The 25,334-nt window shown below is 36.2% G+C and overlaps 1 protein-coding gene across 2 annotated transcripts in view; it reads right to left on the reverse strand.

Moving 5' to 3' along the window:
- LOC140726841 (mitochondrial intermediate peptidase-like) overlaps positions 1-25,334 on the reverse strand; it is an 82,032-nt gene that overhangs the window by 37,596 nt on the left and 19,102 nt on the right. For both annotated transcript variants that reach the window (XM_073043733.1, XM_073043734.1), the window contains 10 exons: positions 22,825-22,981; positions 22,693-22,741; positions 18,532-18,592; positions 14,782-14,834; positions 10,489-10,642; positions 8,870-8,947; positions 7,451-7,655; positions 6,013-6,122; positions 3,566-3,640; positions 929-1,048 (listed from right to left, as the gene is read on the reverse strand). In XM_073043733.1, coding sequence (XP_072899834.1) covers positions 929-1,048; positions 3,566-3,640; positions 6,013-6,122; positions 7,451-7,655; positions 8,870-8,947; positions 10,489-10,642; positions 14,782-14,834; positions 18,532-18,592; positions 22,693-22,741; positions 22,825-22,981 — 1,062 coding nt within the window. The remainder of the gene's footprint in view (positions 1-928; positions 1,049-3,565; positions 3,641-6,012; positions 6,123-7,450; positions 7,656-8,869; positions 8,948-10,488; positions 10,643-14,781; positions 14,835-18,531; positions 18,593-22,692; positions 22,742-22,824; positions 22,982-25,334) is intronic.

Below are 25,334 nucleotides of genomic sequence, written 5' to 3' on the forward strand. Positions count from 1 at the left end.
AACTCCATGAATTCTTAAACCTGTACATTAATCCAGAATTTTTTTTTTTAAAAGCAAGTTTTTGTGCAGAAGTCGGCCTTTATAGGCTCCTTACTGACAGAAGGCCACAGTGTAGACACAGATACACCTGAGTAGATGCAGCACTGGTGTGAGAATGGTATACCTAGTTTTCCAGATTCCAGGCTGTAGGCCTGGGATGCAGAATTTAGGGAGAGATTTAAGGTGGACTGAACACAATGAAGATCAGGGAAGAAGAAAGGATGGAAATTGGGACCTGGGAAAGTAAAGGATTGTAGATAATGTTAATGATTGTGAGGTATGTGCTGGTCATCAAGAGTGGCAATTATTGCATATGTGCAGCATTATTGGGAGAAAACAATCTCCAAGGATCAGGGATCACTATGAAGGCTAACCAGTTTGCTTGGGCAGCAAAGGTGAAATCGACAGCTTCCTGAAATATGTTAAAAGATCAACAGGGAAAATAAGCTGAAACATGATGCCTCACTATTTAAAAGAACAATCACAGAAAGTTTTAACACCTTGCCAAGTTTAAATAAGCAGTTTACTTCAAGGGGTGGGAAGTTCTTGATTTAAGAGTAGTATTTTTGCTTTTAACTGTTCTTTCACTTTTTATCCTCTACATTATACTCCGAAGTTTAAATATCTACTCAAAATTCTTCTACTTCCCATTCTTCTAGTCAACCACAATGACCATATTGTTGTATTCAAGCGCTCCAAAGATTGCCAAAATACTATTATTTTAAGGACAAGTAAAATTTACCCTCTAAAAAATTTGATGCATTGACAAAGAGCAGATAATGCATGCTTTAATGTATAAATACATTCCATATAAAATCACTGCATTTTTATTTCAGACTTAGCCCATAGATTCTGAATTTCAGATAATTCAATATTTACAAGATTTTACCGTATTTTGTACATAAGGCAGTCCATAAAATTTTTCCTGGGTTTCCTTTAATATTTCAGTCGTTGATTTTGGTAGAGGATATTGTCCATGGTAGATCTGATCCAGGACTGAATAAAAGATCTATTTTAAAAGAAAGTGTTTAAAATTGTTGCAGAAAGGCTAATTTTGTGTGATACAATGCTTATGTAATCACACATCAAGAAACATTCAGTTATTACAAGATCCTTTAACAAATAAAGCAAACAAAGCTGGGTGTCACTGGTTTTTAAAGCTGTCAGGAGCATTTCAGCTATAATTACCGTAGTTCCTCTGTTTGTAACTAGATGTCCAAACTGTCAACTAAAGCCACCAGGTTGGAGTCCGAAACACTTTGAGCCCTTTAGGTAAGCCATTCTTACCCAAGCAGATATACAACAATGAAGTATAGCTGTATAGAATAATTATACTTCACTATACAATGCTTAGTGATGAGTTAAAGGGTACGCACGCAAGGAATGGCAGCGTTAGAGAATTTGCAGACGAGTGGGGGAGCGGGTGGAGGAGGAATCAAATTAAATATTTAATGGTTAACAATGTTAGTTAAAGAGGCAAAGTGAAGTGGATGACATGCAAGAAGGATTGCCAGATGAGGATAAATTAGTTGAACGGAAAAGCAAAATGGGACAATCATAACACAGGAATTGTAAAACAGACAACCAGTAAGACAGATGATCCAAAAAGTAGGCACATTTTTGATGGTATGAAAACAGTTAAGGAATTATAGAGAACTTCAAGAACCTTAACCAGGGTACATTCAGTATAAAATACAGCAAAAGGTGAGAAGTTCTTAAGAGGTATTCAGATGAATTTTTGTTAGCAAATAGTAAACCTAAGTTACAAATAGATTGGGATTTCATTTTACGTAATGGAGCTGGAAAAAAAGGAATACAGGTGTCCCCCACTTTAAGAATGTTCACTTTATGTCACTTCACTTTTACAAAAGACCTACATTAGTAATCTGTTTTCGCATTACAAAGAGGATTTTTGCTTTTACAAAAATGAATGGTTCTTCACTTTACGCCATTTTGGCTTAAGAAAGGTTTCATAGGAACGCTCTACCTTTGTAAAGGGGGGGGGCAGGGATACCTGTATCTAAAATAGTAATCATCATGAACCAGCCAATTTATCAAAATCACTGAAAGAATATCATTTTCAAAGCCTTTGATTTGTTCTAAAATAAAGATGGTGGCTAATAATATATATTTTTATATATAAGGGTTTCCCCCCTTTTTTCTTGCTTTTCCTAACAGCTCTGACTTTGGTAGTGGGTTTAGATTTTTTTCCTGTATAACAAAATTATTATATTTCAATATTATGATTGAATTTAATTTTTATGAATACAGGGCTTTGAGATTGTAACAGTATTTTTAATATATTGTATTTGGTACTATTTTATTTTTTTCTTCTGACTTATATCTTCTTGTACTCTGTATCCTACGCAGAAACTAATAAAAAAAATTGAAAGAGAAGAATATCAGGAGCAATTGTTTTCAGTTGGAGGAAAGCCAATTTTACTCAAGCTTAAGTGCTGAGAGGCCAACTCCTTGACTTTGCAAGTACCAGCATGCTGTCCCTCATTATGAAAAAGAATGGGTTTCTGAAAAGATACTGAAGAAATTGAAAGAGAATGTAAGACAGCATGGGAAAAAAATGGAACCATTTCATTGATCAAAAGCACAGTCCTGAAGAGAGCAGCAGGTAGTATAGAAAGTACAGGGGTGAAAATAAAAAAAAGAAAGCAAACAGGGGAATCAAAAAAAAAAGGAAAAAATCCTGAAGATTTCCTTCATATTAAGAGAGAGCAAGAAAACATCTATGTAAAGATCAAGATCTATTTGGGGAGCAAAAGTTCTTTAAGACTAAGATATGCCTATGGTTCTTAGTCGATACTTCGCATTCTTCGGTAAAAAAAAATACACATTGTAGTTAAGGAGGAAGTAATTTAAAATTTTTTTTAAATAATAAGGAGAATTTTAAAGGGGTTTTAATTGTGTGGCTGGACAGAAAAGGCTAGGGTTATTTTTAAAGGAGTGAAGGTCACGACTAGATATAAAAATAGGAAGGATATTCACATTAGATAGAGAAAAGCTGCTCTCTTTTGCTTGTCTTGCCACCCCACCTACTTCTTGCTCCATCATTCGAAGTTATGAATGGCAGATAGTTAGGGTCTGGGGTGCACTGGTAGGCTAGTGATGGAGCATCTTTAATTGTGGCCTGCAATAGAGAGCTGGATATGTCTCTCAACTGAGAGTTTAATGGGAGGGAGCTAGATTGCTCTTGCATAGAGTAGGTACAGATCTGAACAGAACAAATTGTCTCATTCTGTACTGTAAGCATTCTGTGATACATTTATCACAGTGGACTAACAACAGCCTATACAAAGGACTTATTTGCTCTGCAGTCTTTATTCGCTATGCCTTTCTTTCTCTACTTTGAGTGCCTCGCAATTGTATAAAATTCTTCACTCAGTTAAGAAACTTAGTTCTACATGTGGGATTAGTGCTGGTTCTGAATGGTTAATCAAATAGTTACACATCATCAGAATGGATTAGGTTAGAAGCCTTTAATCTTAGATAATACAATTATGTATTTTCTTACTTGAAGTTGAAGGTCTGCAGCAGCACAAACCTTCTTAGAGTCACAAAGCCGAGACACCATACTCTGAGGTAATGGCTGAAAAGATTTAAAAAGTGCACATTAGTTATTCACAACAACGTCCTGGGAGATTTATTCTTTAATTCTGTTAAAATATTTCCATCTCCCATATTAATATCTTATGCTTCTATTTCTTTTGACTGCATCATGTTGTGTAATCAGGAAAGCCAAGTCTTCTCTCAGTTAACTTCCAATAAAATAAATATTAACAAACAACACACCATTATTTTTCAAGGAAAGAAATCTGGTGTTTTTATATGGTCCAGCCTATGTGTGTTCTAGACCCCATCAATACAGCTGACTTCTAACAGCTTTCTCAATGTAGGGACAGTCAAGGATGACAGTACATTGCTAATGACATCTGCTTTCCGTGAAGAAAAAACCCAACGTATGAATACTCATATAACAAAAATCCACAAAAATAATAAATCCTGTAGGAATAGAAAACTTAAGCATCAACATTCCCCTGCTAAAAACACTGCAGTTACTGTTTTGCACTTATAAAAGGTTTATATTCTCACAGCTTTTCTTTCCAAAATAAAAGCACCATTACTACCCCTTTCAGGTTTTCCTGAAGTATTTTACATCCAATGAAGTACTTTTGAAGTGGAGTAACTGCTGTAATATAGGAAATCTGACAGCAATCTACATATATAAAGCTTGCATAATAAAGCTTGCATAAACAGAAATGTGATAATAACTAAATCTTCCATTTAATGCAGTTGATATTAAGATATTGAAATAAATATTTCTCTTCTTCCCACTTTTTAAAATCTCCTATAATCTACAAAATGGCTGAGTTAATCACAGAGGTAATCAAAACCATAATGGTTCTTTGGACAGTAGTTACCAAGTGCTTTACTAATTAAATAATAGCATGCTTAAAAAGAAGTTGTGCCAGTCTTTGATCTTCTGTTAACCAATATTCTTGTACTCTGTTTCTAACACAACCCAGTGCTAATTGCACACATGTACAACAGTAATTCTAATTTCTCTCATCAGAAATGCAATGAAGAGACAATTAATGACAGGAAAACATGAAGAAAATTATATCAGATTTTTGGACATGACATCTTTCAAATTCAAAATTATGAAGAAGGATTTTGTTTTTAGCATGGACAACACATAGGCTGTACCTTTATTCCAAGTTTTGTAGAATTACAATCCATAGCCTTAAACTGCTTTTACTTTCAGATTTTGATACAAGGCATACAATATTGAAATCCCTAAAGTTAGGCATAATTATGAAAAATTTCAGAAAAACACAGATACTGAATGGTCAGTCTAACAGCAGCTAGTTATTGTACATAGACCATAGAAAAGTACACAGGAAAAAGCCCTGTGACCTACAATGTGTATACTAAGTTTATTATCAAATAATAGAGTAGAAAAGAATCGTAAATAGACATGTTCAGTTATTCATAATATATCATTCCATGCAAACAGATAAATAAAAGATATTAGGATAGAATTTTAGTGAGGTTTTGTATTCATTTAAGCAAGCTTTTATTGTCCATCCTCAAGAAGGGATCATAAACATCATCTTGAATTACTGTCATTTGTGGTGGAAGTATTATGACAGTGGATAGAGTTCCAAGATTGAGACAATGATGATGAATGAACAGTGATATACTTCAAATTCATGATGATGTGCAACTTAGTGAGGTATCTACAGCTAGTTAAGTACAAACACAGAAGCTTTAAATACAGAGAAATGTGTAATTTTTAGCATTCACTGACATATGAAAGAAACCAAAGAATGCCACAGATTCATCAAGCAGATATTAGGAATGGAAAGCTATGCACTGCATCACTTTGGTTATAACAAACGCTTCTGTAGTCATGCAGTCACTGACTCTGATATGTCCCACGTCCACTGTATAATCAGAGACTCCTTTCATTTCACAAATTCAACATTAGCAGGAAGAAGTTTCCTTGTACTTATTTTAATATGCTTAAATATTTCTCAGTAATTCATGAGATTTTTTAATGTTGATTATTTTATTACAATAAAATTACCTTCACAGATTTTGATAAAAGACAAAGTTCCAACCTCAGATTTACTTCCTGTGAAAAACTGTTAAGGCATTCTGGATTTGCAACACTCATGCCTTTCAGTCACACCTACTACTTCCCAAATGTTTAGGATAATCTTACTTGTTACTCTGTATTTGGTCCTTAATTCAACAGGGACCATGTATCTCAAACAAATTATAGCACAATCCTACCCTACTCTACACTCACAAGAAAAATGTTCACATGAAAATAGTAATTCCATCATTGATTTTGGTAATGAGATTTCTTATTTGTTTTAACACTGTATTTCGGTTATTTTGTAAGAGATATGGCTTTATATATGAAACTGATGTTACGCTATTCAATTTCTGTACCTCTCCTGTCAGGTAATGTCTTGCAAACTGTTTCACCACTCGGTAGTCACTCGCAAAATATTCCATTAAAATTGAAGGAACTTCTGCAAAATCTGTAGGACATCTTGTACCTGAAAAATGAAACTTTCACAGTAAATATCATTTAGGCACCAAACCAAAGAACGAATCAGATGAAATTAAGAATAACATTGGAAATATTCAGCAGGTCATACAACTTCTATAAAACCAAAATGGAATTTATGTTTTTTTTAAAAAAAATGATGTTTCATCATTACTGGAACATATGCAGCAGGGTTGTTGAAAAGTTCAGCCATAAGGCTATCACAATCAAAGCTGTGTATGCAACACAAGAGAAGGATTTTCTGTTGACCAGCCAGGTGCCCAAGCTCAATCAGCTTCTTGGAACACACACTTTCTCAGATCAGACCTACAGACCTAATTCTCTAGTTAGAAACCAGAAACCAACTAACCAGTGAGGTCACTTGCTACACAGCCTCTTTAAGCATGAATGCATTTGAATGCAAAGAAACATCAAGCTGTCAAAAAATTCAAAATTACTCAAAATTCTATTAAAATAATTATATGTCAAAAATGCAAAATTAATGAAAAAAATTAAAAATTAAGTACACTTAAATCAGATCAACTTAATAAAATTTAAATGAAAATTTCTTCTATTACAATTCTGCTGGCAATTATTTCTATCCATTGAAATAAATAGGCCTGCTGGACTTCCACCAGGCTTAGGAAGACAGAATTCCTAAGTTTTGGAAAATCAGCAAAATTTTGTATATTTGGTGAACTACAACAGAATTCTGAGTGCATTGCAGGTGTCCCAGGGCCCTCAAACAGGCAAGCAAAAGGCAGGCTTATTGCTCACACTGAGGAAGCACACAATAGCAACTGTTGAACAGGTAAAACCCAAGCACGTCAATTTATCAATCAATATAAAATCCAGCCCCACTAATAAAGATAGCAGGACAGTGTTTACAAGAAAAAAATTCATTGTATGTACTCCATTAAAGGGCTGATGGAAGATATCCACTTAGATCCAAGTAGGGATTCTCAGTTTCAATATAAATTGTTTGTAAGTTATTAAATTCTCAATGTGGAGCCACCCATATGGGGTTTAAAAAATATATAAATGTGCAGAAAGATGTGCAATATTTTAGTAAACATGCTTCAATTCTAATAATAGATTTGAGTTAATAAAATGATTTCTACAAGCAGGCAAAAAGGAAAGAAGCTTTGAGAAGTACAAAAAAATACTATAAGTGAAGCTAGCCTTATTATTTCAAATTTTTCAAATGTGAAACAGAAATGAAATGAGAAAAACCCCACCATTATATCATAATCATAAATATTATGATATTTAGTATGTTGTATTACAAACAAAACAGCAGGATATTAATAGTTAATATCCTGAATAGAAATTACTTACCAGTTACATGTTGATATCTGGTTCGGCCCAGCATAGAATGCATCGCATGGCCCATTTCATGGAAGAGATTCTCCATCATACCAGGAGTTAGAAGTGTTGGGGACGAGTTTGTTGGATGAGGCAGACTAAGCATCAGTACTACAATAGGAAGCTGATACTCTCCATTCTCCATTAATCGTCCTCCTCGAATTGTAAAGTGACAGTCCTTAAATGAATGCACATCAATGCTCTTAATTTTTCTGCGATACCTCTAATATCAAGAAACTCAAAAGCAAACCAAAAAACATTAAGTACATTACTATGGAAATTTTAACTAAAAACAGAAAACGCTAGAAATAATAGATCTGACAATAACTGTTATGGGAAACAGTGTTTGCGTGAAAAAAACCTACAAATGTTGAAAATATGTCTTTGAATCTCTACAAATGCAACTTGACTAGCTAGAAAAGATTCATCTTCCAATTTATAAAACTCTCAGTGTTCCATGGGAACTTAGTACAATTGTAAAAATAGATATTAGGAGAAGTCTGAATTGTAACACTGACATCTACATACAACTACTTTCCACATTTCAAAACTTGGATTTGATGCTGCTTTGCTTCCTTTCCTCAACTTCAAACAGGTTACTTGAAGTGGTACGTTCAGCCCTGTGAATATTTACAATCTCTAAATGAAAATCAATACCTTTTAAAAAACACAATGCTCTAAATTGTATACAATATTTACAATGAAGTTTAGCTGAGCTTAATTAAGGTAAAAATAGTTAATTATTTGTTATTACAAATTACAATACAATATTTAATTGGCTATTGATGTCCATTTGTGTCATTTATGATTGTGATTCAAAGTGCAAAGGTATCCAGCCTTAGAATATGGTATATTTTTGAAGAAAGTTACTGGACTTGGCTGTGGAGGATCCAAAGCCTGTAACACTAGTTAGCTCATGCTAATTCATATTTCAATTTCATCTACATGCTATATTCCACAATCATTAATGCCATCACTTAAACTGCTAATGAAAATTGTTCTGAAGCTTATTACTAGCTGTCATTACATAGTGAAAGTTTCATTCTTCTCCCCCAAATCACTATCGTTTGCTTGAACAAGTATGCTCAGAAACAAAGGCTATGTTCTTAGAGTAAATGGAGTACGCAAGTTTAACACAGGAAACTGCTTTTTGGTATAAAGAGCAAAGAATTATGATGCAAGAGAATATAGATGCTGTAATATGGAGCAAGAAAAAAAAATTGCTGGATGAAACCAGAGAATCAGCCAGCATCTGTGGAGATGGTGGGATGCAGGATCTCAACCCAAAACGTCAACCGTATCTCTGCCTTTGCAGATGGTGCCTGATCTATTAAGCTCATCCATCAAGTTGTCATTTGCTTATTTTCATACAGAACATTAGTAAGAACATACCTGATGGGGTTTGTCAGGTCTGTGGAAGAAATCACAATAAATATACCCCACAAGTCCATCAGTTTCATCGACCACTGCCTAGAAGAGGAATAACAGAATTTCACAATGACTGACTTTAAAGCACAAACTTTCAGCTGATACATGAACTGGCTATTCTGAAGATGCCACTAGGTGGCAACATAGGTAGGGGCCATGTTAGACTTTGCAGTTTCCCAAATTGAAATTGCGCAGCTATCTTGGAAGTAAAATATTAAATTGTAAAAAATACGACAAACAGCAACCACAACACCAAAGAAAGTTCAGTTATGAAATCTCTGCTGGTTTACAGAGCAACCTTATTCCAACATTAATTTTCCCAATAATCTATCTTCACCAAATTCCTATTAACTTCTTCCTGATGGTACGATTCACCCATACATCAGAAACAATATACAGTAGCCAATTAACCTGCAGCTGGCAGATCTTTGGGATGTGAGAGGAAACCAGAGTAGTATCTGAGAGAAGCCCAGTGGTCACGGAGAACGTGCAATATCCACAGACAGCACTAGCAACTGAACCCATATCGCCAGTGTTATGAGACAGCTGCTCTACAAGATGCATTACTGTGCCATCCCTCAGCGAGTAGTATAATAATGACCAGAAAATCTGTTCCAGTTGTATTGATTGAGCAATCTTTTTTTTTTATTTTCCCTTCAAAAGGGAGATTTTAGTTTATTGTCTCAACCAAAAAGGGTACCTACAATGGTGTAATAGAATTTTAGCAGTTACTTTAAAACAAACCAAAACTGCTGAGACTAAGCCAGGAGATCGACATTGCACAATGTGCTTCCAAATAACAAAGGTCAAAAGTCGAGAAAGGTACATTCGATCCTCAGTTAGGAAACCAGCAAAAACAAATGATCTTGTAGTGATAAAAAAACTAATGAAACTAAATTAGCGACATAGTGATCTTAGCGTTCCAATTAGTGCACTAAGCATTTGAACTAAATTAGCGATCAACAAAAAAAAACCTCATTCTCCCGGGCTCAATCCTCTCCAATAGACTAATCTAAACTAACATTTTTCTACCATTCATTCTTTGGAGGTTTTCTTTTGTTTCGTGGATGTCTGTGGAGTAAGAATTTCACATTATATACTGTATACATTCTCTGATATTAAAGAAACCACTGAACTAGCATGAATACGCATCTATATTCATTTGCTTCTACCACACCCAAACCCATGTGACACAATACCATAATAAACACACCACAAAATGCAATACAGACCTATTAGATACATGGATCCAACAAGAATAAATGACATACACTCAGCAGTTTAGTGGGAAAAGGATCAAGAGAGCATAAACTGATCTCTTGAATTTGACAAGTTGACAAGAGGAAACAAGGGATGCACCATCTATAAATTTTAACAAAATAATATTTAAACAACCATAATAAGCATAAAGAATATCAAAATTACTAATATGTCTACCAAATCTCTGCAAATAAACATGTCTTCCTATATACAAAGTCCAAACTTACCCATATTAGTGATCTTTACAATAAATGAAATCTCAAACATTAGACGTCAGCTATCAAAGCACGAACTTTAGTATAGGCACTTCAGCGGTTACTTACCAGCTTTCGGACATCTTCAGACCATATTTCACCTTTTCCTGGTTGTTCCACATAGAGTGAGACACCCAAGAGCTTTGTGAAAAGTAGATTTAATCCATCCATGCAAGCTCCCAAAGAAAAATATGGGCTATAAAGACTAGGTTCTATGTTGTATCTAAAATGGGAGCAATGAAAAGTTATTCTTTTAAAAAAATATAATAAATTTTAAACACTGAAATGCTGGAGTATTGTGTTAGACATAGATGAGATATTTTTTCTTACTTGTACTAAATATGACACAATTACAATTTGCTTTTTATAAAGTGTAAATAATGCACAAAATATGTAATCTTTTTTCTTTATTGCCCCCTGTTCTATCACAATACTGCTAAACTGAATCAATTGCTGGCTATAGCAAAAGTCCCAAGGAATTCTTAAAAGAGCAGAACGATAGTTATGGTTTCCTTAAATAGTTAATAAAAAACCTAACAAAATAAATGTATCTGCATAATTAGATTGGTAAAAATTATTAAAAAGATGCTGAAAATATAAGCAAGTCAATGCCCTCCCCCAATTTAGTATCTCCAATCTTAGTTATACTATGTGGAGTTCTTGGACAAACCACAACATCCACATGCCCAGGAACAGGATACAGATAAAGCCTATTCAAAACTGTCATGAGGAGAGATTGCCAGATGCAAGGATGAGAAAATTCAAGGAAGGTTTCAAATCTTCTTCTTCAAAAAAAAAACCCGCATCTCCAACAACTCTTGGGAATCCATGATCCTGGTCCAGAATTGCTTGAAGAAGAAAATGAGCATTTTGAATAATATCGATAAGCAATAGTTGATGCATTGGGAGCTCATTAAGCTGCAGACAGAACAAAAGGAGAACACCATCTAACAAACTATCCACATGCACTGTCAGGAACTTCTTTTCCCCTTTGTGGTAAAAATCTGCTGCTCCCACCTCAGTATCCACAAAATTGGAATTGTACCCTCACGAGGGATTATTTAGGACTACTAGACATATTAGACAGAATTTCCAAATGCTTGCATCCACTCAGAAGATTGGTATCATCTCATCCACATTTCATCATCTAAAGTTCCACACAATGAACTACTGGCCGTTTTTTTAAATAAAAAAGACTTCAGTTTGATTGTTTTTCCAATTACCGGTACATCTGTTTCTCTTCTAAGTCTATTCATACACTTGAATAAAAAAAGACATTGCTGTCATTTTTATCTGTATAAAATAATAATGCTGAAGGTAAAAATCTTATTATATATTATTTCCCCCCACCCCACATTAGGAAGAAGAGTTTTAAGGGAAAAAAAAGGGAAGCTAAAGACCAAAAAGAACCCAACCAAACCAACAACGCAGATTCCCACTGTTCTTTTCCTTGGAGTATATACAAGGCATCTAAGCAACCAGTCAGAGAAAGGAACGGTACTTAATTCTCTTATTTCACACTAAAGTTTACTATTGATTCAGTTTTATGAGGGGAGGTAAAGGTTGGGCACTCTCAAAATCAAGACACTGGTTATTTGGCATGATGCTTGCATTGACCAGCTGAGGGCTAAAGCATTCCAAATAACTTTACACAGCCTTACACAAAAGTCTAGGTATGGAAACTAGGTCTTTTGAATAGTTAAACTGAAATGAATAGAGTTTCAGGAGTAGATAAACTTTGGCATAGGCTTCATTGTCCACATTTCTGAGGTGGAAATAAGTAATCAGATTAGTGTAGATATCTGAGATATGACTCATCGTGGTATTAAAAATGACACAGTGAGGTTGCTAATGGCTTTGTGGAATGAGCTTCCTGTATTGTGGAATGAGCTTCCTGTAGAAGTAGTAGAGGCCAGTTCAGTTGTGTCATTTAAGGTAAAATTGGATAGGTATATGGACAGGAAAGGAGTGGAGGGTTATGGGCTGAGTGCGGGTAGGTGGGACTAGGTGAGATTAAGAGTTCGGCACGGACTAGGAGGGCCGGAATGGCCTGTTTCCGTGCTGTGATTGTTATATGGTTATATGGCATCAGAATGATGCCAGGAATAGAGATAGAGTGAGTGTCCAAAGAACGGAGTTTATGATAAGAATCAACAACAATGACTGCAATTATCCTATGATGTTTGAAGGATCACCCACTACTGTACTACATTGAAGCAATCTGACAACTTAAATATAAAGAAAGGTCAAGATTGTTGGTTATGTGATGGATCTAGGCATAATCATACATTTACAGAAGATGCCCGTTTTAAATGATTTACCAATAATCAGTATGCAGATAAGAAACAGATTTCGGCCACCAGTTGAGAAAAGCCGTCATTTTAATTACACAATTACAATTGCATCACCATGAAAATAAATCCATTAACAATAACTCATCAAGCCCACTGTGCTTTACAAGTTCAAGTTTAATTGTTATTCAACCATACATGAATACCTAGGAATACAGTCAAACAAATCAGCGTTCCTCCAGTGCCAAGGTAAAAAAACAGTACCAACAGTAATACGCAGCATATAGGATATCAGAAAAATACAGTTACACAAAAAAAATACAGTCAAGTCCATGAATGTTGCAGCAGTCTGCAGTTGAACACAATACGGCTTGTCTTCTACTGAGCGAACACTGGAGGCAGCACCAACTCCAGCATAGACACTGCACCACACCGCCTTTGGTGGAGTGCACTGACTCCATCGCCTCTCTCCTGAGTGGTTGTAAACAGGCAACACCTTAGTTCCCCCACCGTCTGCTAATAGATCAGTGAATCAGACGCAGCACTCCACGCCACTCATGTCTAATAGGGTCTTGAGATCTTACGAAAAGCGACCAAGACGATCACTCGCTGTTAGCCTGCACATTGCCTTCACACACCGATGCCTCTCTGATACAGGCAGCAGCACAATCTGCACCAAGTCCAGCTCCCTCAGTTTCTCCGCCAATGAGCAACTTGCTAATGGGGTAGACCTGCAGAACTTTAAGTTCTTTAGGCTGATTTATACTTCTGCGTCAAATGAATGCCGTAGGTACAGTGTAGCAGCGTAACCTATGCTGTACCCTATGCCCTACCCTACACCAGAGCCTGACACGCACCTCTCCAAAAATGTAACTGCGCGTCGCGACGACACAGACAGCAACAACTGTGACTGGTCCGCTTGGTAGCATTGCATTTTGTCCTGTCTATAGACATACTGTGCGTATACTGATGCGAAATAAATGGTTGGGGACGATGAACCAAATCGTCAAATCTACCCGACATCCAAAAGTATTTGAAATGCATTTCCTCGTCCATATCTCTCAGTGGCCGGACAAGCACAGAAATTCACCCTCCTTCTGCCTCAATCCGTTCAATGGTCATACATACTGTCTCCTCCATCTTCTCTCTTTTCTGCGTTGCAGTAATTTCAATAAAAGCAACCCTTGTTAAACATTTATTAGCTCCAACTCCAACATGATGCACTCAGTCACCATTAGAAACTCCACCGCCAACTAGCATTTTGGTGGTGAATTGCAGAGCAACACAGACACACCAATGCACAGGTATAAATGCTCACAACGGCGCAGGCCACTTACGAAGGCTACGGTGTAGGCTACTACGCAGAAGTATAAATCAGCCTTTAGTATCCAGCAAGGTCTTGTGATCCAAAAGAAAAAATACGTTTAACAAAGAAAATAACACCTTTGGTTGGTCCTGTAGAAGCTGCTGCATCCGAGCACACTGCCATCTTACCGGAAACCAGCATTCTGGGCTCAATTCCAGCTGTCTTTAAAGAGTTTGTATGTACCCTCCATGACCACGTGGGTTTCCTCCAAGTGCTTTGGCTTCCCCCCCCACGTATTCCAAAGACAAACGAGTTAGGGTTAAGTAAGTTATGGTAATGTTACGTTGACACCAGAAATATGGCGACATTTGTGGGCTGCCCCAAGCATATCCTCTGACTGCATTGGTCGCTGACACAAACAACACATTTCAATGTATGTTTTGATGTACCTGTGACAAATATAGCTAATCTTTAAAGAAATAGAGAATTTGGCTTTGATTTGACAGTTCTTAGCATGAAGTTCAATTTAAATGTTTTGTTGAGAATGACAAGGAAAAAGAACAATTGACTAGAAAAGACAGTCTTCTGCAACTACTCACAATTTTCAACATCTTCCTTGTGCCTTCCCAACAAATGCAACAATATTTATTGCTCCATTATACAACAAAAGATAACTGAAATGAACGCTGTTATTTCTAAATTATGAATAAGTAGTAATAGTATTTCAATTTCTGGAAAACCATACGATACATCATCACACCTTACCTTTCTGCACGAACGATACCACTATAGTAAGAGTGGTCCCACGGCATCAGTTCCTGCAATGTTAACAAAGCTGTTAACAAATATTGTTATATTGTATTTTGCCTCGTGTTTCATTAAGTTTACAATAAACATAATGCAGCATTTGACAATTTACATTTCATTACACAAAAAACAGATATTAATGCTCTCATATGTCTTCCAAATATTAAAAGCAGAACCTTCATCTAAAGTGGGAATCACTGAATTTCTTGTTTCCTTGTTTTCCAGTCTGCTGCTGTTCTGCTTCCATAATGTTTAATTACCCAACCTAGAAAACAACTATTTTATACTCTTTGACAGCAGTAGTGCTTTGCTATAGCTTCGCAATGAAAGTGAATTTTCATATTTGCCTCTACAAATAATAAAAACATATCACAAATTTACCAGATTAGAGTGATTAATCAATCAACAGCACTAACCTAGTCAGATATCACATGCTATTATAAAAGTTGCTGCTTTTTCTCCAATTTGAGTACTACATCTGAACAGGTACTATGTATAATCTGAAACAACCACAATTTGAGATTAAATCAATGCTGGCAGTGATTTGGCATCTCGTGTAAGAACATGCTCCACTGCCTTCTGTGTTTGGCATAAAATTTCAATCATTTGCATAACAAATTGCATGGACTTTAGAGATTGAAGCAGTTTCTTATTTTGTTGTAGTTTAGTATTTAATTTTGAATATACTGGCTTCTCTTCTTGGATTTCCAAAATTCTTATAATCTATGTAGATTGCTGAAATTTAGAATTGCAACTAATTCAGCACATTCATCTGAAGAAACTCTTGTTACATCAAAAATTATATTGACAGAGATGTTTTTCCCCCCATATTTGCATGAACTGTGGGATGGCACCTCTGTGTGGAAAATTAATAGAAGAATTAGGTGTAGGATAGGATACTTCAAAACCAAGGGTGACATCATGCAGTTATTTAACAGGATCACAAATGCTTGCCAGCTTGCAACCTCTGTTATCATGTACAGTAATTTCAACTGCATTATCTTGAAGTAAGCACATTTAGCCTCCGTTGTGATACAATCTGGTGAGACCTCACTTGGAATACTGTGCTCAGTTCTGGTTGCCTCACTACAGGAAGGATGTGGAAGCCATAGAAAGGGTGCAGAGGAGATTTACAAGGACGTGGCCTGGATTGGGAAGCACGCCTTATGAGAATTGCTTAAGTGAATGCAGCCTTTTCTCCTTGGAGCGAAAGAGGATGAGAGGTGACCTGATAGAGGTGTACAAGATGATGAGAGGCATTGATCATGTGGATAGTCAGAGGCTTCTTCCCAGGGTTGAAATGGTTACCACAAGAGGACACAGATTTAAGGTGCTGAGGAATAGGTACAGAGGAGATGTCAGGGGTAAGTTTTTTTACTCAGAGAGTGGTGAGTATGTGGAATGGGCTGCCGGCAATGGTGGTGGAGGCAGATACGATAGGGTCTTTTAAGAGACTTTTGGATAGATACATGGAGCTTAGAAAAATAGAGGGCTATGGGTAAGCCTGGTAATTTCTAAGGTAGGGACACGTTCGGCACAACTTTGTGGGCAGAAGGGCCTGCTTTGTGCTGTAGGTTTTCTATGTTTCTATGTTAATCTATTAAAATCCCCTTCGACTTATGCAGTGCCCAAGCATGTATATTTAGGATTTTTTTGAAACAGTAAAATTATTTTCCAAAATTTAGTTTACTCTAGTCTATGATGTGGGATGTAAAACTGGACAAATGTTTCCTTCAGGTATAAACAGAATTCAGGAACCGAGTGATATAATATGGATAAAACTTCTATGGTTTGTAGAAGAAATAGTATTGATAACCACGTGGCATCTATTTCATTCCTCATTTGTGCAAATGTTTTCCATCAAGGTTCATTCCGACTTAAATATGTTTTATATTATATAGGTTTAAAGCATAAACCACAGCATCACTTGCAGCAATTTAAAAACAAAATGAACAAAGTGAAGAGTCCAAATTTGCATAGAAACCGGGCCAAAAAATTCTCAAAGATAATGAACATAAAATTAGCAAAAGGTTGCAACCAACTTGTACTAACTTGCTACCTGCTAGTACACAAGTAGCTAAGCAAGTTTATCATTTGATGACTCAAGACATGGAGCAGCCTTACAATAAAAAAAAGACTAAATTAGATTCTGATACTTTTACAATAATATCTAAGTTTTGATCCTATTACATATGCTCTAGATGCTTCTGCAAAAATCAAACATAATATGGCAGATGCTGAACTATCATCCAGAATGATCAGAAACAATTACTGTCTATATGGAATACTTATAAAAACTGAAATAAATGCACCACAGTTGTTCAAGTCAGACATGCCTTGCCATATTTTTATTTTAAAATGACAACTAAGTTTTCAGAGTCAGGTTTCTAATTATCCCCAATAGTCAATTTTACTTAAGATGAAGGCAGATACTCTCATTTAAGAAGGATCTAGACAAAAACTTGAATCACCAGGCACATTAGTGGAGCATGTACATAGTGAGCCAAAGAGCCATTTCTGTGCTCTTTCTCTACACTGTGACTCTTAGTTGAGGAACTATAACTGTTCAGAACATTGCAACCTGTGTGCATTTCACTCTCTCCTACACACATACACTACTATTTCCGCATTTACAGAAATGTCTTAAGCAATTCTAACAAATCAAGAATGTTCTCATGATGGTACTATGAGGCTCATTCAGTGAAAACAATACCAATCTATACATAAACAAAACATCACATTTCACCTTCTTTTGCCAACCTTAGGTATCTACTCCAAGTGATTCCAATGCATATAGTTCCTCATGTGAAAAAACTCCCCATCTGTGTTGCCAAAATCCAACATTTACACCTTCTTTACAGTAATACAAGAGGTAACACTGAAGCTAATTGCTAAACTGTTTACTCAAAGCCTGCAGCCCAAAAATGAATTCAGAGAAGGAGAAACAATTTGGGGCATGATATACAACTGTTCAGGCTTCTAACTCCAACTAGTACATAGCTGCTTATTTTTCAGCTTTAAAGATGATAAGCAATTAAAAACAGTACAGAAGACATGAGAAATTACTCAGTCAATTATACAGAATAATATAGAAAGTTGTGAGACAGTGATCATCAAACTCAGTGATACAGTGTGAAAACAGTGGATTACCCAGCTCTTAGGAGGCACATTGGCAAGAAATTAAAATGTCAGGTCAGAAGTGACCTGGCACAATATATCTTTCAGCTTGGACTTTGGGTACCTGCTGAGTAACACCTAAAATATCAGCTGAAATATTACCTTCAAGGCAGCCAACATTCTTTCACTAAACCATCTTCTCTGGAAGATCCTGAAGATAAGCTTTAACATTCAATTTTGCACTTCCATTTTAATGTGATGACTTTTGGGATGTCCCTGACACATATGGAGAATAAATGAACACAAGTTATATAACCCATCTATGGTATTGCATCTTGCAATTGATTATCTGCATTACCAATTCTCATTTTCTTTTCTCAGTACTGCTTGTTGTTTCGGGCAGGCAGATTGGTTAACTTGAAAACTTTTTGACAGTAGAGTCTTTTCAAGTGTCTCCATAAAAGATAGCATTTCTTTTAAAAAAGAATGCTCCAACAGTATCTTGATCTCTATTGTTCTGTGACTTTATTTTCCAGTCAAGGATTAAACAAACCAGTGTCATTAGTTTAAATCATATACATTAAAACTTACAAAATTTGTTGGGTTTATCTTTTTCTTCATTTCTTTCATCATAAGAAAATCTTTTTCAGTTCTGCAAAACAATGGAATGGGATTCAGTGCCAATGGGCTTTAATGCAGGCAAAGATACAAATAATACTACAAAAATAAATGAAAACCAATCAATAACCTGCACTTATACAACATCTTTAACATTTTTAACATGAATATTGTCAATTTTGATTTTGTGACCAAAATTTTGCAAAAAAGCATTAAGTGTCAAGAAGCATTTTAAGTGAGAGAAAATCACTTTAATTGGGTTCAAACACAGAGCCAGATTGGAAGGAGCACAGTAACGATACAAGTTTGTGGTTAGAGATGGGAAAGGCAAAAGAAAATCATGAAAGCTTTGGAAACATTGAAAAATATTAAAAGTTGAGACCCTGCTGCACCTATAGTATGTGAGCAAGGAGATTGATAGTGTTAAGGATAAAGACTGTACGACTATCTAAGGGAATAATGGAGCAATCAATGGCAGAGACATGGATGAGGAGCAATAAATATAGGAATGGTGAAGGTCTAAGTTCGTGATTCTAGATCCACTCCACATGGTTGACTCTGAAATGTTTTCTAATATAACGAAGCTCTTAGGATAGTTGTCTCAGTTTAGACACCAATCGTCACAAACATCTGAGAGTGCTGTTCCATAGGTTGGTAAAGTGACATAATGACATGAAAACAGACAGTACTTGAAATACTCAGCAGATAATGAAGTATCTGTGGAGATTGAGAAACAAACATTTCAGAATGGGCAAAGTGAGAAAAGTGTGCTATCAATTGCAAAGAAAAGGAGAGAACAAAGCAAAGTTAGGAGGTGAAAAGGCTGCTCAGTAGGTGAATGAGGGCATTAGAAGAAGAAAGAAAACAAAAGAAAATGTTATAACTATGAGATACAGAACATTGCTAGACATCTGAAACAACAGTAAATGCTGGAAATACCCACCATCTGTAGAGACAGAAATACTATATTCATGGTGCAGGTAGATGACTTTATATCAGAACTTGCTGTTTCAAAATAACAGGAAAACTGTATCTGAAAAGTTAAATTCAGTCTTGTGTTCCAAGGGCTACATCATGCCTGCAGAGAAGACAAGGAGCTCTTCCTTCTGCTTCCACTGGGGCTTTCCTCTTGCAGGACTACAGTGAATTCCTGTTAATTGGGCCATCGATTAAATGGGGCAGCCATTTATTTGGGACAACTCTTAAAAGAACAAAAACTAAATCGAGAAATATCTGGGATTCCCTTCTTTTATTTGGGACACTATGCCACTTAATTGGGACAGAGACCTTTGCCAAATAGTAGCAGCAGTTGTGTGCTTTTGTGTTCAAAAAACAGTGATTTTTGGCACTGATAGTTGGCGAACAATAAGTATAAGACAACTCAGAACTGTTTTGTTCACTGCGGTTTCAAGCATTCAGGCTTAGAGATGCCAGAAATGGCCAAGAGTGAAAATAAAACAATTTCATTACTTCAATAAATTAGGACCCGTAAAGAAAATGAAGATACTGACAAATCATCTTGAATGTTACAATGAAAATGAGGATTTGGAGTCTGCAATCATCGAACGGATTGTATAAAGGCAGTCCATTATCTGCACTGATTTTATTCATTTACAGTCAAAAGAACACAGCAATATACACTGACTGAGTCCCTACATTGTTAACTATTAGGAACTAATACAGTTTTATTGTACTCTAGCAGTATTGGTAGTGTTCCAATTTGTTCTGTATTTCATTTAAATATATAATTTGTTACCAGTTTGTCTTTTTATACCTTTTTAACTATTTCCATGTAACTTCAGCTGATTAGGGCAGCTGTTCAATTGGACTAAAATATACTGTTCCTGACGTGTCTCAATTAATTGGAATCTATTGTATTTAAAATTAAAGGTCATTGTTTGCTAAGTGCTGGTCTCCGGTGGTCTCAACATCAACAAAATGTGATTAATTTGTTTTCTACCACTAAATGACTGAGCAAACTATCAGCAAAAAAAAAAACTCCAACATTATTATGCTCCAGAAGTAACCAAGCCTCAACCAAAGCTAGTACAGCAACGGAACTGGCATTTACCTGACAGTATGTTAAAAAAATTGCCTAAATACATACTATTTATGAAAAAAAACACCTCTTAAGACACAATTGATCATCAGCAATGAGATGGGCACCAAAGACTGCATGAATATGCAGCATCTATACACCAGAAACCAAATTGCTAGTGCTTAGCTTGGTTCTTCCAGAAACAACACACACAAAATGCTGGTGGAACACAGCAGGCCAGGCAGCATCTATAGGGAGAAGCGCTGTCGACGTTTCGGGCCGAGACCCTTCGTCAGGACTAACTGAAAAGAGAGATACTAAGAGATTTGAAAGTAGTGGGGGGAGGGGGAAATGCGAAATGATAGGAGAAGACTGAAGGGGGTGGGATGAAGCTAAGAGCTGGAAAGGTGATTGGCGAAAGTGATACAGAGCTGCAGAAGGGAAAGGATCATGGGACGGGAGGCCTCGGGAGAAAGGGGGGGGGGGGAGCACCAGAGGGAGATGGAGAACAGGCAAACAATATGTCAGGGATGGGGTAAGAAGGGGAGGAGGGACATTAACGGAAGTTAGAGAAGTCAATGTTCATGCCATCAGGTTGGAGGCTACCCAGCCAGTATATAAGGAGTTGTTCCTCCAACCTGAGTTTGGATTCATTTTGACAATAGAGGAGGCCATGGATAGACATATCAGAATGGGAATGGGACGTGGAATTAAAATGTGTGGCCACTGGGAGATCCTGCTTTTTCTGGCTGACCGAGCGTAGGTGTTCAGCAAAACGGTCTCCCAATCTGCGTCAGCTCTCACCAATATATAAAAGGCCACACCGGGAGCACCGGACGCAGTATACCACACCAGCCGACTCACAGGTGAAGTGTCGCCTCACCTGGAAGGACTGTCTGGGGCCCTGAATGGTGGTGAGGGAGGAAGTGTAAGGGCAGGTGTAGCACTTGTTCCATTTACAAGGATAAGTGCCAGGAGGGAGATCGGTTGGAAGGGATGGGGGGACATTTGGTTTCTGGCTTCTTGATCCAAACACAGACAAAAGAACTGTTCTGAAGGTGAGATGAGAATGACCACTCTTAATAACAAGTTATCAACCCAAGTGTAGTGTCACAAAATCTCAGTTAAGTTGAAATCAATCAGGATCAGGAGAAAATGATCTCTGGTGGTGGAGTTATATATCCCAGCACAAAGAATATCGACTGTGCTTGCGGAAAGGTCTGCCATGTCACTTCAGATCTTTCTTGTGGTCATTCTGTTTAAGACCCAACCATATCAACTGCTTTAAGCAATACCTTCCCTCCATCAGAAGCTTGGATGAGGGCATATTCATTGACGACCATGCAGTCCTATTCACAAACACCCGACTTAATGAAGCAGTTAATTTTTGCACTCAACATCTGGACAATATTCAGCCTTTCCAAGTGGTATGTAAATTTCAAAACAGCTGCCAAGTAATGCCATGTCTAACAAAAGAAAATCTAACTACTTTTTGATAATTAATGTCACTGTCATCATATATTTCCAAAACATGAACAACCCAAGATGTCAACAATAATTAGAAATTAAATTGGACTGGCCACATCAGCAAAAGAGAAGCAGTGGGGTTTGACTTTGACAATATACACCAGACTCCTAAAATCTTTTTCACTACCACAAGGCTAAGGACCTGCATAACTGGCACACAAACCACCAGCAAGATGTACAAACACCATAGGCGTTTTCAGCAATGAACCATGAACTACCTAGATGAGCAAAAGCAGCAGATACATAGGAATACCAAGTCATATATTGTCCAGACTTAGAGATAGATTCCTGACATTTATCATTGGTGGGTCAAAAACCTGATCTACAACTCAAGAGTACATGGAAATATTTTCAAAGTGATTTATGAAGGTACATCACCACAACCTCAACAACAAATGCTTGACACCAAAACCCACATTCCAGTGGAAAATTTTAAAAACATACTTCAGCAATGGCCTAACTTTAAGGAATTCCCACAAACTGAAATAAGAGTAGTCACTGAGTAACAATTAACAATAATGATGTATAGGTAAACACTGAAGTCTATTCAAACTGCCAATAAAGCTTACCTTTCAGATAGCTTTTCTGATAATCTTGTGAGGAAATACATCACAGTTTCTGAAAGAATAATGAGATTGCAACTAATAATAATAAACATAATGCTACTATTTAAAAACTCTAAGAACTACTGTATGCGTTACCTGGGTCCTTGGCCATTGTACCCTTTAATGCTCTGTGTGCAAAGCTTTTATAACCAACTAACTGTGCCAATTCATTCCTGCATGCTAAAAGCTGGTCTAGACAGCGTAACATGTCAGGATTAGGATAAAGGAAGATTTTGTAGGCAGCTTCTCGCACCTAAAGAGATCACATATAGAAATATTAGACATTAAGAGAAAAAGGAGCAACAAGTAGACAGTACAACATTTTAGCAATGCTCATGTCATGTCAATCCCTCAGCATGTCATGTTAAATGGTCATTACAATGCTGCATTAATGATTGTTTTGATCTTGGGTCTACTGCCTGGAATATCAATAAAACCATGGACTATAGTTTTTTCCTTGCACACCATCATGCAGGAAATTAAATATTTGCTTGTTTTGGAGTGTAGTGGGGGAAAGAAGGCCCAAAGGAAATATTGTTGATCAGAAATTGAGTTTGTTGACGTGGTGGCAATGAAATAAAACTTCTGTCAAGTGATGAAGTGGAATCAGAAGCTTGTAACAGCCAGTCAGAACAAGGTCAGGTGATCTGATTGACTGATTGTAATGGCCTTTTGATCAAATCTACTTATTACAGAAGTTAAAATCTCTGCTTGGGTCCCTATTTCTGCCAGTTATTCTTTTGATCCTGAATGAAAATTACAGGGGTGTAGCTGCCTCCTGGATCATTTGACCAGGTAGCTTTTCTCGATTGATGTACTGTAACGCTGGCAACTCAAAATTCAGCTGAAGAACCTTGAAGCAAAACTACAACCCATCACTTGCCATGATACCTCTATTAAGTAAACCTCTACCGATATTCAATTACTTCAAGTTTTTGTTTTCTTGATAGTGTTTATAATTAGTAATGTTGTCCAAACTACATAACTAGTAAAGAGTCTAAACAATATTTATTTAACTCAGTTCTTTCTAAATATTAACTAAAACCCTGACTGACACCAAATAGTAGAGAAAGTTTAGTAATTTTCTGCCTGAAGCAAACACAAACAACTACAAGTACTGCAGAGACATATGTATAACTCAATGTATGAAGTTGTGTAGACAAATAGTGTTGCTGCACATTTTACATGAGTATTTTCATTTTGTTTTCCACATATCTCATTGGGAGATTATCCACTTCTGATCTGTCATTCTGATTGTAAAACTATCTTACCAACTATTCACCTAGATCTTCTTTCATTCAACTTTTCTTTCTCCAGAGTAGTATATTTATTTGTGATTCTTCTTTATCCATTACTAATTTTTCCAAATTTAGCATAGTTATTTATTTTAAGAAATTTGCATCATTGTTCTTAACAGTTCTAAACTGTCAGCAGGTTTCATAATCATATTACACTACTTTTTGATAGCTTATAATACCTGTTAATTAAAATAATTATCTTCTGACCGATTAGTCATTGAAGTAGATTCAATTTTAATTTAGCATTCTGGTCATCTATGGTCTGATGGGAGCTGGCCAGATAAAATGGATTAGGTGTGCTTGCCTGTCAACAACATTGCCCAATCAGCAAGAATGGTGATAGTATGCACTGGAGTAATAATAAAATCAATTAACTTGATTTTAAATGAAGGAATGAGAATATAGCTATTGACCTTAACAAATACCGTACATTAAAATGTTCAATAACATTGTTAGTGTTTTGCTACAGAGAGATTATAGAACAAACTCCAATGTACTATAACCAATTTGCAGGCTAGTTACAAGTACAGCATGGAAGCATGCTGTACATCCTTGTCTAAATTCTGAAAATTGTTATTAATGTTAATATATTAAAAGCAACTAAATTCATCTGCCATTTGAAAGCAAAGTTAAAGTGAGCCAAAGCTGAAATTGTATACAGATTGATTGCGCTGCTGCCTTTCTTCCCAAGCCCGAGCGCATTTTTACAATTAATATTGCATCCATTTCTGTCACATGATGCTGAAAATTAATTCACACTTTTATATCATAGACTAGATCATTGCAATGCACTTTTTACTGGCCTTCCAAAGCAATCTATTGACAAATTTCAACTCATTCAGAATGAATGAGTTTTAACCAGACTTTTAACCAAAACCAGGATGAAGAAACATATCAGTCCCATCCTAACTACTCATCATTGGCTTCCTGTATCTTTTAGAATTGATTTTAAATTTCTCTTACTTGTTTTTAAGGTCTGGGAGCATAGAATTGTTTGATTTATAATACTGCTTGAGCTCTCAGGTCTTCTTCCAATGGTCTCTTAAATTTAAACAATTTTCATCAAAAGATAATTAGTATGTCAGCCTTTTTTTAAATTATGCTCTTAAACTGTGGAATTCAATATCTAAAACTATAAGGGATGCAGACTCAGATGACACTTTTAAACACCAGCTCAAAACCCATTTGTTTCATATTGTTTTTAACTAACACCTTTTTTGCCTCTATTTTCATGTTTATTTTTAAATTTTATTTTCATGTATGCACTTTATACCATTGTAAAGCACTTAGAACTGCATTGTCTGCATG

This window comes from Hemitrygon akajei, chromosome 4 (genome assembly GCF_048418815.1).
Source record: "Hemitrygon akajei chromosome 4, sHemAka1.3, whole genome shotgun sequence".
NCBI classification, from domain to species: Eukaryota; Metazoa; Chordata; class Chondrichthyes; order Myliobatiformes; family Dasyatidae; genus Hemitrygon; species Hemitrygon akajei.